Source organism: Uranotaenia lowii, chromosome 2, assembly GCF_029784155.1.
Source record: "Uranotaenia lowii strain MFRU-FL chromosome 2, ASM2978415v1, whole genome shotgun sequence".
Classification (NCBI taxonomy): Eukaryota; Metazoa; Arthropoda; class Insecta; order Diptera; family Culicidae; genus Uranotaenia; species Uranotaenia lowii.
In genome coordinates, this window is record NC_073692.1 from 229,817,200 (window position 1) to 229,833,612 (window position 16,413).

General features: G+C 36.3%; 2 protein-coding genes across 2 annotated transcripts in view; one reads left to right on the plus strand and one right to left on the minus strand.

Annotated features, from left to right (window-relative positions):
* Positions 1–7,441, minus strand: part of LOC129742385 (pancreatic lipase-related protein 2) — a 33,887-nt gene extending 26,446 nt beyond the window's left edge. Inside the window, exon 1 of the mRNA XM_055734285.1 lies at positions 7,222–7,441. Within this exon, the coding sequence (XP_055590260.1) occupies positions 7,222–7,361 (140 nt within the window). The 5' untranslated portion in view covers positions 7,362–7,441. The remainder of the gene's footprint in view (positions 1–7,221) is intronic.
* Positions 7,442–14,721: 7,280 nt separating this feature from the next.
* On the plus strand, positions 14,722–16,368 carry LOC129745187 (glycerate kinase). Its single transcript, XM_055738113.1, has 2 exons — positions 14,722–14,797; positions 14,867–16,368. The coding sequence occupies exon 2, from the start codon at positions 14,895–14,897 to the stop codon at positions 16,284–16,286; it is 1,392 nt and encodes a 463-aa protein (XP_055594088.1). The 5' UTR covers positions 14,722–14,797; positions 14,867–14,894; the 3' UTR covers positions 16,287–16,368.
* Positions 16,369–16,413: the final 45 nt, after the last annotated feature.

Sequence of the window (16,413 nt, forward strand, 5' to 3'; positions counted from 1 at the left end):
GGACCGACAAAAGGGGTCGTCCATATTATCCTTGCAATATAATAGCGCCAGCACTAAAACTAACTACTTCGGAAGTCCAGACTTCCGACTTCCGACAAGGAAAAATGAAGTACTAGATTGTCGGAAGTCTGTGTTTTGTTGTCAGTTCACCAGCGACGTTTCTAAAAATTTTATTTAAATCGATTGAACGAAGCAAATATACAGTTATGAAAAGAAAGCCGAAGTCGCCATCTTGGATTTTAAGTTGGCGTCAGTATACCAGATTCGACTTCTGCTCGTTCATTCTTTTCACCCAATATGCATATTGTGGGGATTTCATTTGATTTTCAGTAATTTATCGCATTTCAATCTTAATCAGAAACCGCCAATTCTACTGTTTACTTGTTTAGCCCTTTCATTTAATACTCATATTATCCTGGATTCAAGCGATCACCATTAATATACAGGTTTGAAAAGGAAAGCCCAGACAACTAGAAGTCGTACATTATTTTAAAGATTATATCGTATAGAATGTTATTTAAACTCATTTTCATATATCTGCACTTACAATGTGCGGCCTATGCATATTCTTTATCGTATTTAAATACATTGCATGATTTTATTACGACAATACAATCCAAATCAAGAATAGGTGTGCCAATGTACCTATATGGCCTCCAAAATTATATGTATATACTGGTTTTGCTGCATTATATACGATATGTGCTTCTTGGTAGCCAGATAACACCTGATGGTGGTACCAGAGAAGACATCAAAACCCGGATCAGAAAAGCCCGATTTGAATTTGTGAGTCCCCGGAACATCTGGCGCTCGCGTCAGATATCTCTATGAACGAAAATTTGATTTTTTTTTTCTTATGATAATACTATAATCGAAAAGGTGGATAACTTTAAATATTTGGGGCTCACGCTTGATGAAACACTTTCGTGGAGTTTTCATGTCAACAACCTTATAAAGAAAACATCGTCCTTTAGTGGTATTCTTTGGCGAATTAGAAGTTTTTTGCCGCGTCATGTCTTAATTAAATTTTATTCTGCTTTCATTCACTCTCAGTTGAACTATCTTATCGCAGTATGGGGCAGGGCTTCCCTGTCTATCCTCGGGTGATTACAGACATTACAAAATCGTTGCATAAAAACCATATTAAAACTTCCTTATCTCTACCCTACGTCTTTACTGTACTCGAATACAACTCACAATATTTTACCTCTAACCCACTTGTGTAGTCTGCAAACATTATTGTATGTCTTCGACAATTTGAACTCATTAGACAACACAAGAAATTTATTGTTTAACTCAGGCACTCGTTCTCGCCTTACTCGTCAATCACATCATTTGCTTCGAAGCCGTTGCTTAACATCTTTTGGTCAACGCAGAATTTCTTATATTGGACCTGCTTCTAACAATTGTCTTCCAGAAGTTGTCAAAAATGCTAACAACCGCAACATATTCAAATCGAAAGTGATACGTCACCTCAAGGAACTTCAGTCATTAACCTAATCATCATGCCAGTATTTTTTATTTTTTATTTTTTGTTACACATATATTTTAACTATTTTTTTTCTAAAGTAACGTTAACATTTCCTTTGTAAATATTTTTTCCTAGTTAGTATATTAGCTAGCTTTATCAATTAATTTTTAATTTGTTTCTTTTGTATTAATTATTTATAAAATATGGATCTCTTCAAAGGAATACTCTTTCCACTGAGATTCATTCTTAGTTTAGTTTAGTTTACTTGTCTAGCTTCATTCCCTTGCATTAAGTAAAAAAACATTTTTGTTAAGGGTCTCAGCATGAATAAATTTTGCTCGCGTTTTTGTTTTTTTTGTTTGCTGCCAGACATGCTGAGAACAGAAAGCGTCCATTACCAGGGGGCTCATATGAGCTTTTTGGTGTGGGGGAGTGCGATGGGCCGCTTTATATGTGTGTAAAAAAACTCAAACGTCAAATCCGTATTGCTGTACGGGTGCGAAACTTGGTGCAAATATGCGGTAACGACGCGAAAACTGCGAGTATTTGAGAATCGCTGCCTGCGGAATATCATCCACGCTTTTGGTGGCCTGGCAACTGGATCTCAAATGAGGAACTACATCGCCGGTGTCATTAAAGTAAGTGGAGATGCATTGGGCACACACTGCGAAGAGATGAGAACGAGATTTGCATAGAAGCGCTGGAATGGAATCCAGAAGGACATCGAAGAAGAGGCAGACCCAGAAACTCGTGGCGGAGAAGCCTAGCCGCTGAAATCCGAACTGTCGACGAAAGTCTTAACTGGGACCAAGTGAAGATCGTCAACAGTGGAGGTCTTTTACTAGGGCCCTATGCACCGGAGGATCGGCGCGGGAACATTAAGTAAGCTAAGTAAGTAACAGTATATTTATTAAAAGCTTTATAAGCGTTTTCAGAACTATTTGAAAATATACGGTTTAATAAAATCAATGCATTTTTCATGGCCATAATTATACAGTTATAAAACTAGCTGAATATATAATAAAACTTTCCAATGCTAGTTGGCTTAATCTGTGTTACTTGGGTACAGATTCCATTCGTTATTGGCAACACGCCCGAGCCTTTTGTGTAATCAAAATCAAAAAGTGCCAAAATCAAACGGTTTATTTTTCTCAATATCTTCTTTACAAAAATCATTCCATTGTTATTGACATTATCGAAGTTCTTCGTTAATTTTTGACAACCTTTAGTTATTTTTAATTTGTTTTATCATTTTAAAGCTGTTAACACTTTTATTGTTTTACTTACATTTTTTTTTATCATTTTCAACATTTTTGCATCTTTTTTGCATCTTTAAGTTATTTGTATTTGAAATTGAAATTTCGATTTTTTTCGATTTCCTCCTTCAGGTGATTTTTAAGGGTTAAACAATCGAAACAAGGGCTCTTTGAGGCACCCCTGAATAAAGTCCGATTAAGCTGAAGTTTTTCACAGGTGAGTTTTTTTTAGTAAATCTACAAAATGTATATGGTCGGTTTTCGCTGACCCTTTTCACTGTCACCCTCATGCTTGCCCAACACCTCGCAAACAGAACAGAGCAGAGAACGAATTACCTACACTTTTATCATTTCGGTTTCCGAGTGCACTGCTCAGCCGATCAACGTTCACAAATCTTTTTGCCGAGTGCGCCCGATTACGGTTGCTCTGACGGTCGAATGGACGTCGCTCGCTCTAAAGAAAAGAGAAGGAGCTGGCTAGAAAATTGTGCTCGAGCGACGCTGCTATGTCGCTAAGTGTATCAAGCCAGAAAGATTTCAATGCAGGAATGTTTTCTTTAAAAAAAGCCGCTATGCAGTGCGGAACAGTGCATCAGTCGAAGAGGTCCAATGTAGGTTTATGTATAAAATATTTTTGTACGTAGCCGGGCCGGACACTTCCTGGTAAATTATTTGAAAAACATGGTGAAAACCGGGTAAATAATCTGAAATTTTCTATTCCAAAAACCGAGCAATATCCGGCTAAATCTGACGAAATTCCAGACATTTATCTAGTGAAGAAAAACTACTTACATTTTTTTGTCGCAACACATAAGCAGTGTTACATTTATGTTTAAAGCATACGAAGGAAAGTTTTGGTTGATTTTGAATGAAACAAACTTTCACAAATCCAATTTTCGACAAACAATTTTAAACTGAATTCGATTTTCTTGTTTCATTTTCCAAATAATGTGGATAAAACTGGGCAAAATCCAAGTAGTTTTTTCACAATATCCGGGCATCCGCAAATTGCTGTATACTTAAGTTTATGTACTTTTAATATCGTACGTGGATAGCATTAATTTACAAAAGCAGCAATTCGCAAAGTAACATTTACTAAAATTATTCAAAAATCTTTGTCTATTAAAAAAACCGTAAAAATTACGCAGGGATCTGGGACAAATTTTAGTAATAAAACTGCAAAACTTTCACAATTTGTAAAATTTAGGATTTATCTTCCTTTACCGCTATGCTTTTGATATTTTTTGACCGAAGAAAGCTTTCGTAGCTAATCATTGGTCCTGGTGCAGAACATCAATCTAGAGGAACTCGCTCAGGAATGACCAGGTAGGTGTTTTGGGCAAAGTTGTTAATTCGCATGATTTGATATAAAATTTAAAGTGGAGAGATTAAAAAATAGCGCGATAATAACAATAACTTATTATAAAGTTTTTTTTTTAATTTAACCGTATCTCCTTGGGTTAAGATTGTAGAACTTTGACATGTTAAGCAAAGTTGTGTGTTTTATTGAGATACCGTCAAACGGGGCATCATGCAACAGCGGGGTTGGATGCAACATTTAGATAACACCACACTGATTCAATTTTTAATTTAATGAAATGAGATAAAGATATCATTTAGTGATAACAACATGATGATGACATAATTTCTAGCATCCTGAGACAGTTTTTTAAAGTTTTTAATTTTTATATAAAATTTAAAAAATCGAACAATAAATGTACAATTTTTAACATTTTTCGATGCCGTTAAAAACTATACCCAGTATGAGGAATTGGCTTGATAATATCACCTACAAACTTTATACTGGTTTCCTCATCCTATACCAACACTATTGATGTAAAAATAGTTTTCGAAAAATCACTCAATTTTTTTAAATAAATATTTTTATAATTCAGTTACCAGTGTGGGGTAAAATGCAACAAAATGCAACTCAAAGAAACACCTTGTTAATCTCATATCCAAATGCTGGAATATGATTGTTTAGCATTACGCGTTTGTCAACACAGGAATTTCTTTCATCCAAACATGTTTTTAAATGATTTCGGCTTTTTCAATTTTTAGTACTATTGTTTTACCCCTAAATGTATGCAACACCCTAGTTTTCAGAAAAAATGTGAAAATAAGTTTTCACAAAACAAAAAATCACTGCAAATGATGTTTTCATGCGTAATGATCTTGAATTCATCGTAAATTTCTCAAAAACTATACATTTTCATACGTTTTCATAAGATTTCTTATCAAAAACATAGTTTGTTGCAAGTTACCCCATTTTCCGAGGAGGATGAAAATCGCATGTTTTTTGAAAATTAAAAATAACTGAAGAAACCAATAATTTTTCTGACTACGCCAATTTTATGTCCCGTCAACCTTGAAACTTTTAATGCATAAGAGGTATGATTAACTGTGAACATAAAGTTTTTAGAAGCCAATGAAATTGAAAATTGTTGCATGTTACCCCAGTTGACGGTAAATGACTTTGTAGAAAAAACTTAAGCTCTAAAATGCTAAACAAGAAAGTTATGATTTATATCTTGCTATTGGTGGACCTCTAAACTTTATATTTCAAATCAAAATATGCGCTTTATTATACAGAGCAATATTGTCGAAGACACCAGCATTCTATCTTAACTACCTTTGGCGTTATTAATTTAGTTCCGTTAGATTTATTTTCTGCATGTTAATTTTGACGCACTTCGTAACATCGATCCAGACGCAACCGAAGAAGACAAACCGAGTTTTCTGTAAAGCTTCTCTTTCGCCCGAGTGCGAACGAATTTATCTGCACCGAGAACGCACTTCATCAGTTTGCTTGCTTCTCTTGCCCACACTTGGGTGGACGCTTGGTCGCTCTGGAGGTAACTGACCATTTTTTAAAGATTCTCCATTTGGGAAGAGCACAGCGAAAAAAATACACGCTCTTACTCTGAACCTGGGGGAGGAAGACTGAATAAAAAAAGAAAAAAATCTTTCAAACGTCAAATTGCTCTCATCAATCTACCGACCAGTGTGAAGGTTCAAAATTTTACTTTCTTATTTAGTGATTTTTAATAAAACTTGTTTGATGCTGAAAAGCACTTGTTTTGCATAAATCAATGATTCAATTAGGTTTGTTTTGCTCTGGCAAATTCTTGCATGATCAGGCGTATTGAGTCGCTCAAATTTCGTCAAAGTTTTGAAGCTGATAAATAAAAATGGTTTGATAATTAGTAGTTCTAAAAATATAGCTAAATCTAAATTTAGCACCGAAACAACTGAGTTACATGACTCGCTACAAGAAACTGATCATCTAAAGTTAAAATTTGAACGATTACAAATCTTTTCAACAATTGCTGACTTTTTGCCGAACAGTAAAAAAACGATACAGAAAACGATACAGCAAATTTCAGTCTTCCTCCCCCAGCTCTGAACGGGCAAATCTGAGGAGCGATGCCAAGCATGGTCACCCTTATGTACATACATACATACGTTAGCATTGCTAGCACAACTAACCTCTCCAAGATATAGGTTAATGTAGGCTTGCCAGATACTTTCAGAAAAAAGCGGGACATTTCACGACAAAAAAGCGGGACACAGCCGAAAAAAGCAGGACATTAAAGAAACTCTTAAAAAATCTAAATTGTATTGCCAAACTTATACGTATACCATCACCCAAAGTTACTCATAGAAAGTAATCTAAGGTTATTTTAACAAGAGTTGATTTTGCTCGCTTACATGACTTCTATTTATAAGTTTTTTTTTTTTGCATAAACAGGGTTATTTTCCACGGTTCTTGCAAAATAACACGTTATTTGAGAGAAATTATTCAAGTCCTACATGTAGACGGCGGATTTGATATCGCATGAAAAACCTTTATGTAACAACTAATATATTTCAATTTTGTTTTAAAAACTTTAAAACTCAAGAAAACTTCCATCATTGTATACTTTGGACAATTAAGTCGAAAATGGTGATGTATGATTGAAGGCATTTTAACTAAGATTCTGTCGAAAAATTAAGAACGAAAGATTAAGATCATTTGGAAGCAAACAATATTTTCTTCAAAGTCATTTACATTGCGTTGGTTGAACGTGCTCCAAGAACGCTTAACTAAATCAGAATCTTACTGCAACTTTAGAGATTTATTGTGATATTTTTTAATTTAAATTGAGCATAAAGTTGATTTTTTTCCAGTGGAAGTCAGTGAACATTGTAAAAGTTTTCCATGAAAAATGCGGGACATTTTGAGGAAAAAGCAGGACAGCGAGACATTTAACAAAAAAGCGGGACATGTCCCGCTTTTTCGGGACGGATGGCAACCCTTGGTTAATGATACGATAGGGATTCAGGAGAGGGAAAAAATTAAAAAAAAGATTCAGGATTTGAGTCCACAGTAGTTGATGAATTGAGCATCCAAAAGCTAATATAAGAGCAATCCATATCACGTTATTCATTGAAAAAATCTTACAAATTCACCTGAGAGTTTTTTCAATAATACACCCACCCGTGGTAATTCACCTCGTATACAGCCAAAACGTCACGTTCTCATTAGGACATCTCCTCGGAGTCTCGAAGCACTTGAAAAAGTTCCAATCGGCAATAACACCCACAAACATGCCGGCGCACAGTAATCCACAAATCCATCCTGCATTCATCATAATTTAGCTGCTCTAACGGTTTCCAATCTTCAGAGAAAGTCTTTCCACTTCTAAAAACTCTTCATTTTCACCGAGCACTTCATTGTTTACACCATCTGAAAGAATCTTGCCATGCCCGTTACCCCGGAAAATTGCAAAAACGTTCTGAAAATCCGTGTCCACCAGAGCTTCAGTTTTATTTATAACTGTCGCGAACAGCGCGTTTCCCCAAACAGGGACTTTTGAAAAAATACAATAACTCATTTCCTTATCAAAGCTGGTCCAAAGGAGGCCACAAGCCAGGTATGATACCGTATTTTTGCGGTATTTTTTTTTTTATTTTTGCATGTGTAGAACATATGTTCTGTGTCGGTACGTCGATTGGCTACCGGTTTCGGAAATTCTGGTAGCTTACGAGAGCTCCCGATTGAATGGGGTAATTAATGTCAAGCAAAATGTGAGAATTAAGATACGGCACCAATTTGCGATGGCACCGGGCGGATAAGTATTGAAATTTGTTGCAAAAAACATGTGAAATGTCAAAAATGATAAATTAAAGATGAGAGACAAACAAAAAATGTAAGAAAAGACATCGGAAGAAAAATTCAACCAAGGTAGAAAGGGAGCCTAATTTAATTTTGTTTTCTATAAAATTTGAAAAAGGTTTTAGGTATTTTATTGCATTTATGTGGAACGGCCTTTGAGATTTTAATTGAGTTGCTATGCAAATTAGCCATTAAGTCGATGATAGTTCGCCAATTTTCGACAACTCTTTGGCTTCCCTTCCTCCGATCGGAATTCAATGAAACATGAGTGATAGCTTTTAAAGTATATGTTGCGCACTGAATTAATAAGCCCTTATCTTATGTAAAATTTAGCGGTGATAAGAACTGATATATAAACAACGCTTTGGTGTTTATGTAATTAAGCTTGTTAACCTCTGCCTAGGCAACGGTTGTCGGGGCTTTGAACTTGACACTGACTCTGGAGTTACTGTCTCAAAGTCAACAATGGAAGCGCCAGTTTTCGACCAGGTTGACAAGTTGTGAAGCAAAAATCATAACCACATTTTTATTCTAAGACCACCTTTTACTAGACGCGCGTAAAAAGTTGATTTTGCATAAGGCTAGCTAGTCACGGTTAGTAGTCAAACAAACGCTTAAGTTTATCGAAAAGTTATTTTCCAATTAAAATTTATCACCGGAACCAACCGGGTGACAATGAGACAGCGCTAAGTGGGTGGTACATCCGGCGATATTTTGTTTAGGATTTTTCACTTAGTGAAATTAACTAGAGTAGAAATAACGATCCACTCAGGAGGCAACGATTAGTTTTACGATGGTTTTAACAATGATCAAAGGTTTAGGGTATAAATTAGACCGCTGCATGCTATGTATGGAAATTTCAAATTATTAAACTTTTACACTTCCCAAGGCAAGAAATGTCTGCTATTTTTAAATACTTTTCAATGGATTCAGATTTTTTATTTTGAAATGATTGTAACTTTCTTCATGAAATGTGATGTTAGCAACAAATTAAGCTAAGAATAGACAAAACTAATAATCAAAAACCAACTTCATCTAAGCTAAATTGAGTTTTCTGGATGATTTAATGTGCATAAATTTTTTTCTTCCATACAAAATTGAAACGCGTTGCGTTAACTCAGGATTCAATCAAATCATCTCAAATATAACATTGATGCTTGGTGACCCAAAAGGCATCGAAAAAACATATTGGAGCAAAAAATCATTTTTTGCAGCGGTCTATTTAGTATAAATCATGCTTTGGTTTTTATAGCTATTTCACTTTTCCAACGTAAAGTCCGGTTCACAGTTCGAGTGAAAATGAACGTGATGAATTTTATTTCGTCAATAACTCAACAACGCGACTTAACTAGATTTTAAAGCATGGTGGAATCTATGAGGAATGGTTGAAAGATGAAAATTCATCCTAGTCTTGTTGTTTAAAACCTTCTAGAACTGTTTTATTCCGATTTCACAGCGGAATTTTCATCATGGCGGTGGAATCGAAATAATAACAGTTAGAGGAGGTTTCAAAATCAAATAAATGTCCATTCTCAAGACTATGTTGGGCTAAACCTGTGCTTATTTGTTTTGTAGATACAGTTGTTTTATGTTGTTTTATACGTTTTTCTAAAAACTGGCTAGTTTCACCGATGTAGGATTTCCTACATTGTCCACATTTATTTTTATAAACAACGTTTAAGTTTTTGTTCATTGAAATTTTGTCAATACAACAGATTGAGTGTTTCTTGTAAAAATATGACCAACTTTGTAACCATTCCATACTGCGCTTGTCTGGAAGAAAAGTTATCAAGATACTTGAAGCAATTCGAAATCAATGTCGCTTTTCAACCGTTAGACAAGGTAAAGAACATGATTTTCACAAAAACCAAAGATAAAATTTCAAAGTAACCATTCCATACTGCGCTTGTCTGGAAGAAAAGTTATCAAGATACTTGAAGCAATTCGAAATCAATGTCGCTTTTCAACCGTTAGACAAGGTAAAGAACATGATTTTCACAAAAACCAAAGATAAAATTTCAAAGTAACCATTCCATACTGCGCTTGTCTGGAAGAAAAGTTATCAAGATACTTGAAGCAATTCGAAATCAATGTCGCTTTTCAACCGTTAGACAAGGTAAAGAACATGATTTTCACAAAAACCAAAGATAAAATTTCAAAGAACAAAAACTTAATCGTTGTTTATGAAATTAAATGTGGACAATATGTAGGAAATCATACATCGGTGAAACTAGCCAGTTTTTAGAAAAACGTATAAAACAACATAAAACAACTGTATCTACAAAACAAATAAGCACAGGTTTAGCGCAACATAGTCTTGAGAATGGACATTTATTTGATTTTGAAAACACCAAAATTTTGGAAAGAGTCGCTGGATACAACGCCAGGATAACAACCGAAACGTTTTATATTAAGTTAAGAGGCGACGACATTGTAGTCAATAGACAAAGGGATTCATTGAATTTGAAAACTGCCTACGACCCTGTCATTGTTAAATTAACACAGACACTGACAAACAAATGTAAACGAAAAACAAAACAAACTGTCCAAAATCAAAGTAGTTTAGACGATGGCCAGTAATTTGTAAGTTCCAATTAAAAATTAAAATTAAGATTGAATGTTTAAAGAAAAATATAATTTTAGTGTCCACTGAAGAGGAGGGAAAGCCAGAGTAGCTCGAAACGTCTGGACAACTGGTGAAAAAAGTCGATAAAATCCAAGAGCAAACATTCGCGGCGATAAATCCAAATTCAACTTTAAGTTACGAAAGCCTTCTTTCAATTTAAGCTCTCTTCATAGCTCATTGTTTTCAGGATTTGCCTGATTTTTTTAGATCCGTCCTGATAATCTTATGAGCCTTCGTTTTTTCCTGATTTTTGGAGTCTGATTTAGAAATTTTCATGGAAAACAATATGTCTGAATAATCAGAAATAATAAGTTAATTATGCCGCGTCTATTCTGCGGCGCATACTCGGCCTGACCTCGAGTCGTTAGAGGAGAGGTCCTTAGTCTTGAATCGTATCAAGAGGCAAGGTATATATGCTGGAGTTTTGACTCGAACTGGAGTTAACCGATGAGCGCTTAAGCGCGGACTTGGTCTCCCATCTCTGGTACAGCCGATGCAGGTCCGGATGGGAATTATGACCAGAGGCCCCAGATGGACTTTATCGCGAAGGGGAGTCGTCCAATTGCACCCATGGACCCAGAGTAGCATACTGGGGGGACTCGGTCGCTCGCCGTGCCCAGGCTTGTAAGTGGTCACCGTCGTTTGAATTTTTTCGGAGACATCCACAACACATCGTTCGTGACAATCATGGAGAGCGCAATCGTTTGATCGGAAAGCGAAAAAATGTCAAATGAAATTTTGATCTTTGTAGGGGTTAGTCGTTTGACTTTCATTTCATATGCGTAAATAATCATTCCACATTGTTCGACGAACACATCCAAACATCACCTGGCGCTGCAGAGCGACGGATTTATTTTTCACAGGAGAGAGTGAATAGAAAGGATTGCATTTGCTTATTGAGTCTGTAGGTTCTGCTGCGTGAAAGAGATAGGCGATGTCGTCAACTGTCGGGAATTCTGGTCGTTTGACCATCAAATCATCGCTCTTGTGAACCAAGACACGAAATTTCGTTCGACTATCACACATAGAAGAATGAATGTCGTTTCGTCTGATTGTCGTCGACTGTTCCGCAAGTGTTTGGTCGCGCTCGTTTGATGGCACGAACCATAGTACTTTGAAATATACAAGGTAGGCTATTCCGCTCTCTTTCAACGTATTGGTAAGAGGCCCCAAAAATAGTTCTGAAAAAAACTGGCAAATGCATGGAATTTTTCAGAAAATCATTTTTTTATTAAAATTGATAATCACTAAAATTATGAAAAAATATGCATTGATGCATTTTAATGCAACGAACAATATTTGGCTTTTCAAAATCGCTTGAAGTAATATGCAACGTGCTTTTGACCGATTTAAAACTAAAATTTGGTGATTATTTTGCCTTGTTTGGTCTTTTTCTTGTGCAGTTTGAACAAAAATTGAAACAAATTGATTTTTTATCACAGAAATATGAAGTATTTTACATCTTTATCATATTTTGAACATAGACAGAAAAAAATATTTAATTGTTTGTTCTCAAAAAAGAGGGACGGTGATGAAAATTTCTTTTGAATGCGCATTATTTATGGTTCAGATCCGAAAATCCAAAGCAAAAAATAGTTTCCGATAAGCCTGAAGAATCAATCTTTAATCTGAGGCCCTTTTCAAAAGAATCGAAAGGCTATTGACGGAGAAATTAATAATTTTGATTGCCATTCTGTATAAAACTGCCAAATTTTCATAACTATTTTTGTTGGTATGCAAGCATGCTGTGTACATACACGGAGCTTTCACGTGAGGTTAAGCGCAATGGCCTACCTTTTATTTTCCATGTACTATGGGCATGAACAATGAAACTGATAGAAGCAGGCTGTGCGACTGTCAGAGAAAATGTCGATGGTATTATACAAGCCTGTGATATTCCGCAGGCAGCGATTCACAAATACTTGCAGTTTGCGAGTCGTTACCGCAAATGTGCATCAAGTTTCAAATCCGTACTGCAATACGGATTTGACGTTTGAGTTAAAGATGCGAATTTTGATTCCTAGAGATATCGGACGTGAGCGCCAGATGTTCCGGAGACTCGCAAATGCAAATCGGGGTTTTCTGATCCGGGTTTCGATGTCTTTCCATCATCAGGCGTTATCTGGCTACCAAGATACTAAAAGCACTCCACTTCCTCAACTTGTTGCCCTGCTACCATGAAACTGGAGGGATTTTCTGTGTTGATCTCCATCAACTTGGTCTTTCCGACATTGACTTTGAGACCTGCTGCCTTGGAACTTTCGGTGAGGTCGTCGAGTTTGCTCTGCATATCCGTTTTGTTTGGGCGAGCAAAACAATATCGTCTGCCAGGTCTGTGGCATCTTGGAACCTATGTACACAGTAAACGAAAATTACCGAGTTCGGTAATTTTTTTACCGAAATCCTAACGTGTTTAAATCGTTAAACTGTTCGGTAATTTTTTCGGTAAAAAATAAACGAACATCGGGAAATGAGGAATCGATTTACCGATGTTCGTTTATTTTTTACCGAAAAAATTACCGAACAGTTTAACGATTACACACGTTAGGATTTCGGTAAAAAAATAACCGAACTCGGTAATTTTCATTTACTGTGTGGTATTTGCTCTCAAACCATGAGAGCCATGAATCTGGTACAATCTGAAATCTAAAGGCAGCCACACAATACAGCGTCGTACGTCGCGTCACGTCAGCTGTCAACGCCGTCGTTGTGTACAAAAACGCTGACGCGACGCACTCTACAATTTTCGCACCACAATATAGCGTCCACTGACAGGGCTGACAGGAAAATATTGAGACAAAACTCAGCAAACTCCAACGCAAAATGTTTCATTCATATTTATTTTTGAAAAACGGGGACATACAAATCAAATTAATATTTCTAATAAAACGTTTTATAATTTCACCATTATGTCAAATATGTTAAAAATAAATTTCCCTGACGTTTTTCAACAAATGTGTATCATCGAAGAGATAAAATGACGATGATATGATTTTTGAATCTGTTTGTGTCAATCTTTGACGAAAAATATCAAATACGAATAGTTCAAACCCATGCTGACGCGCTTAAATTTTGATATTTTTTAAAACCAAAACGTCGACGCCCGAAAACGCTGCCGTTTAGAACAAGTTTTGCGTTTTAGTACAATTCCTTCGCTGACGCGACGCACCATTGTGGCGACTCAAACGGAAAATGGCATCCTCAAAATTAAATGTCAACGCGACGCGACGATCGACGCTGTATTGTGTGGCAGCCTTAAATCTGAAGTCTGAATCTGAATCAGAAATCTGAATCTGAAATCTGAATCTGAAATCTGAACTTTTAAATCTGAATTTGAAATCTGAATCTGAAATCTGAATCTGAAATCTGAAATCTGAATCTGAAATCTGAATCTGAAATCTGAATCTGAAATCTGAATCTGAAGTCTGAATCTGAAATCTGAATCTGAAATCTGAATCTGAAATCTGAATCTGAATATGAAATCTGTATGTGAAATTTGAATCTGAAATCTGAATTTGAAATCTGAATGTGAAGTTTGAATCAGAAATCTGAATCTGAAATCTGAAATCGAAATCTGAAATCTGAATCTGAAATTTGAATCTGAATCTGGAATCTGAATCTGAATCTGAAATCTGAACTTGTAATATAAATCTCAAACTGAAATCCGAATCCAAAACTGAAATCTGAATCCCAAACTGAAATCTGAATCCCAAATTGAAATCTGAATCCCAAACTGAAATATTAATCTGAAAACTGAACTCTGAAATCTGAAAACAGATTTTTCAAATTTTTTACATTCATGTATACTTGAATACTGACCCTGAAATAAAATTCTGCGGCTATTGATGGTTTGTTTTAGTTTTGAACCTAAATGCCGAACACTGAATTTTAGCCATTTTTGTATCATAAGAGTCTCAAAATATAGCACTTAAAAGTAAACACAGTTAAACGTCTTTATTTTAGAACGATACTTATTTTTCAAAATCAAAGTTACAAACCTTAAATTTCGAGAAGACATCGAAATATCGTTTTTGGTAGCTTCAAAGCTTTACTTCAAAGTCTAAAAAAATCCACAACAGATGACAGCAGCTGCGAAAGCTCTCGATTCCTCCGAAAGCTGTCGGAAGCTTCAAATATAACAGTTTCGTTTATAACAGTATTATCAGTCGCAGCTGTTTTTGCTGCATGGGTTTTGTTTACATTTGAATGCTACCAGAAGTACCCGAGTAAACAGAGCTGTTATCATCTTGTTATCAGTTTCCTTGAAGTGCAATGGAAAAAACGCAGTAAATGATTTAAAAAATTGTCCCTTATATTTGATTCAAAAGTGGCCTTTCTTGTAAATTTATTTTTAGGAGAACTATCTTGTCGTAGAGCGTTAACATGGATCAAAGGATGGAGCTGCTAAGGAGTTTGTTTCTAAAATCCGTTGAATCGGTAAGACCGAGAGCCTTATTTACGAATTATTTGCTAAGAAATCCGAGCGTAAAGGAACATCTGAGCCATACAAACAAGCGATATCATGTGGTTGGATTCGGAAAAGCTGTCCTGGGTATCGCCGTTGAGATGGAACGGGTTCTGGGAGATCGATTGGTAGGCGGTTTTCTGAATGTACCAGTAGGTACACTGGACCGTTTTCAAGCTGATGAAGAGTTTCGGTTAAGCTCCTCTAGTAGGCTGAAGGTTTTCGAATGCGCTCGCAATAATCTACCGGATTCAGAGGCCGTTGAAGCGGCTAGAAAAATAAAATCATTGGCTGAGTCAATGACGGCTGATGACGTACTTTGTGTACTGGTTTCTGGAGGTGGATCGGCTTTGCTTCCATTGCCCATATCTCCTATTATGCTTGAAGAAAAGTTATCTGTGATAAAGATGCTAGTAACAGCCGGCGCTTCGATTGACGAGCTTAACACAATCCGAATCCAGCTGTCCGAGGTAAAAGGTGGGAAACTTGCTTTGGCCGCTAAAGAATCCCATAGGTTGATGAGCTTTATAATTTCCGACATCGTGGGAGATCCGATCCCACTGATAGCCAGTGGTCCTACAGTCAAAAGCAATGTTTCTAATCTCGATGCGCGAAAAATTCTAGAAAAGTATCAACTAGCGGATCAGATTCCAAAATCAGTTGAACAAGTCCTTTCAGAATCAGAAACCCCCATTGGCGATGTACCTGGGGACATTCACCTGATCGGAAATAATAAAGTAGCTTTCGAAAGCATACTTCAAAAAGCTAAAGAACTCAACATATTCACTATCCCTCTGACGACGACGGCTCAGGGAAATGTCCAAGACCTTTGTCAAACTTACATAAATCTAGTGCAACAAATAGTAGATTTCCAAAGTAGCTCGTTAAAAAAGTCGGTCCAACTCGATCAGTTCACTTTGGATCCGGGAGAAGATGTTCTGGTGATAGCCGCAGGAGAACCAACCGTAATCCTGCAAGGTTCTGGACTAGGAGGCAGAAACCAGGAGCTAGCGTTGCGCTTTAGCCACGAAGCCGATCGAGTTGGGCTGAAAGATGTTGTTTTCCTGTCCGCTGGAACTGACGGCATCGATGGCCCAACGGATGCTGCTGGGGCTTTTGGCGGTTCATTTGTTCTGCAGGATTTTCGAAAAACCAATCCCGGCAAGGATGCGTATGATTTTGTCCGAGATAATGATTCGTATCGATTTTATACAGCGTTACGTGATGGGAAATACCATATCATAACGGGGCATACTGGCACAAATGTTATGGATATTCACTTGATTTATGTGCCTCGTAGACATCAATGATTATTTACTGTAGCATAAATCTGAAAATAAATTCACATGAAAGCAAATAGGAGATAGTCATTAAATTTATAATAACCTATAACTTTGGGTTTGAAATTGTCTTTTTTTTACTCTCCATGAGTTTCAT

What these genes read in the sequence shown, in the direction of transcription:
- LOC129745187 (XM_055738113.1), top strand. Translation starts at nt 14,895, where the DNA reads ATGGATCAAAGGATGGAGCTGCTAAGGAGTTTGTTTCTAAAATCCGTT.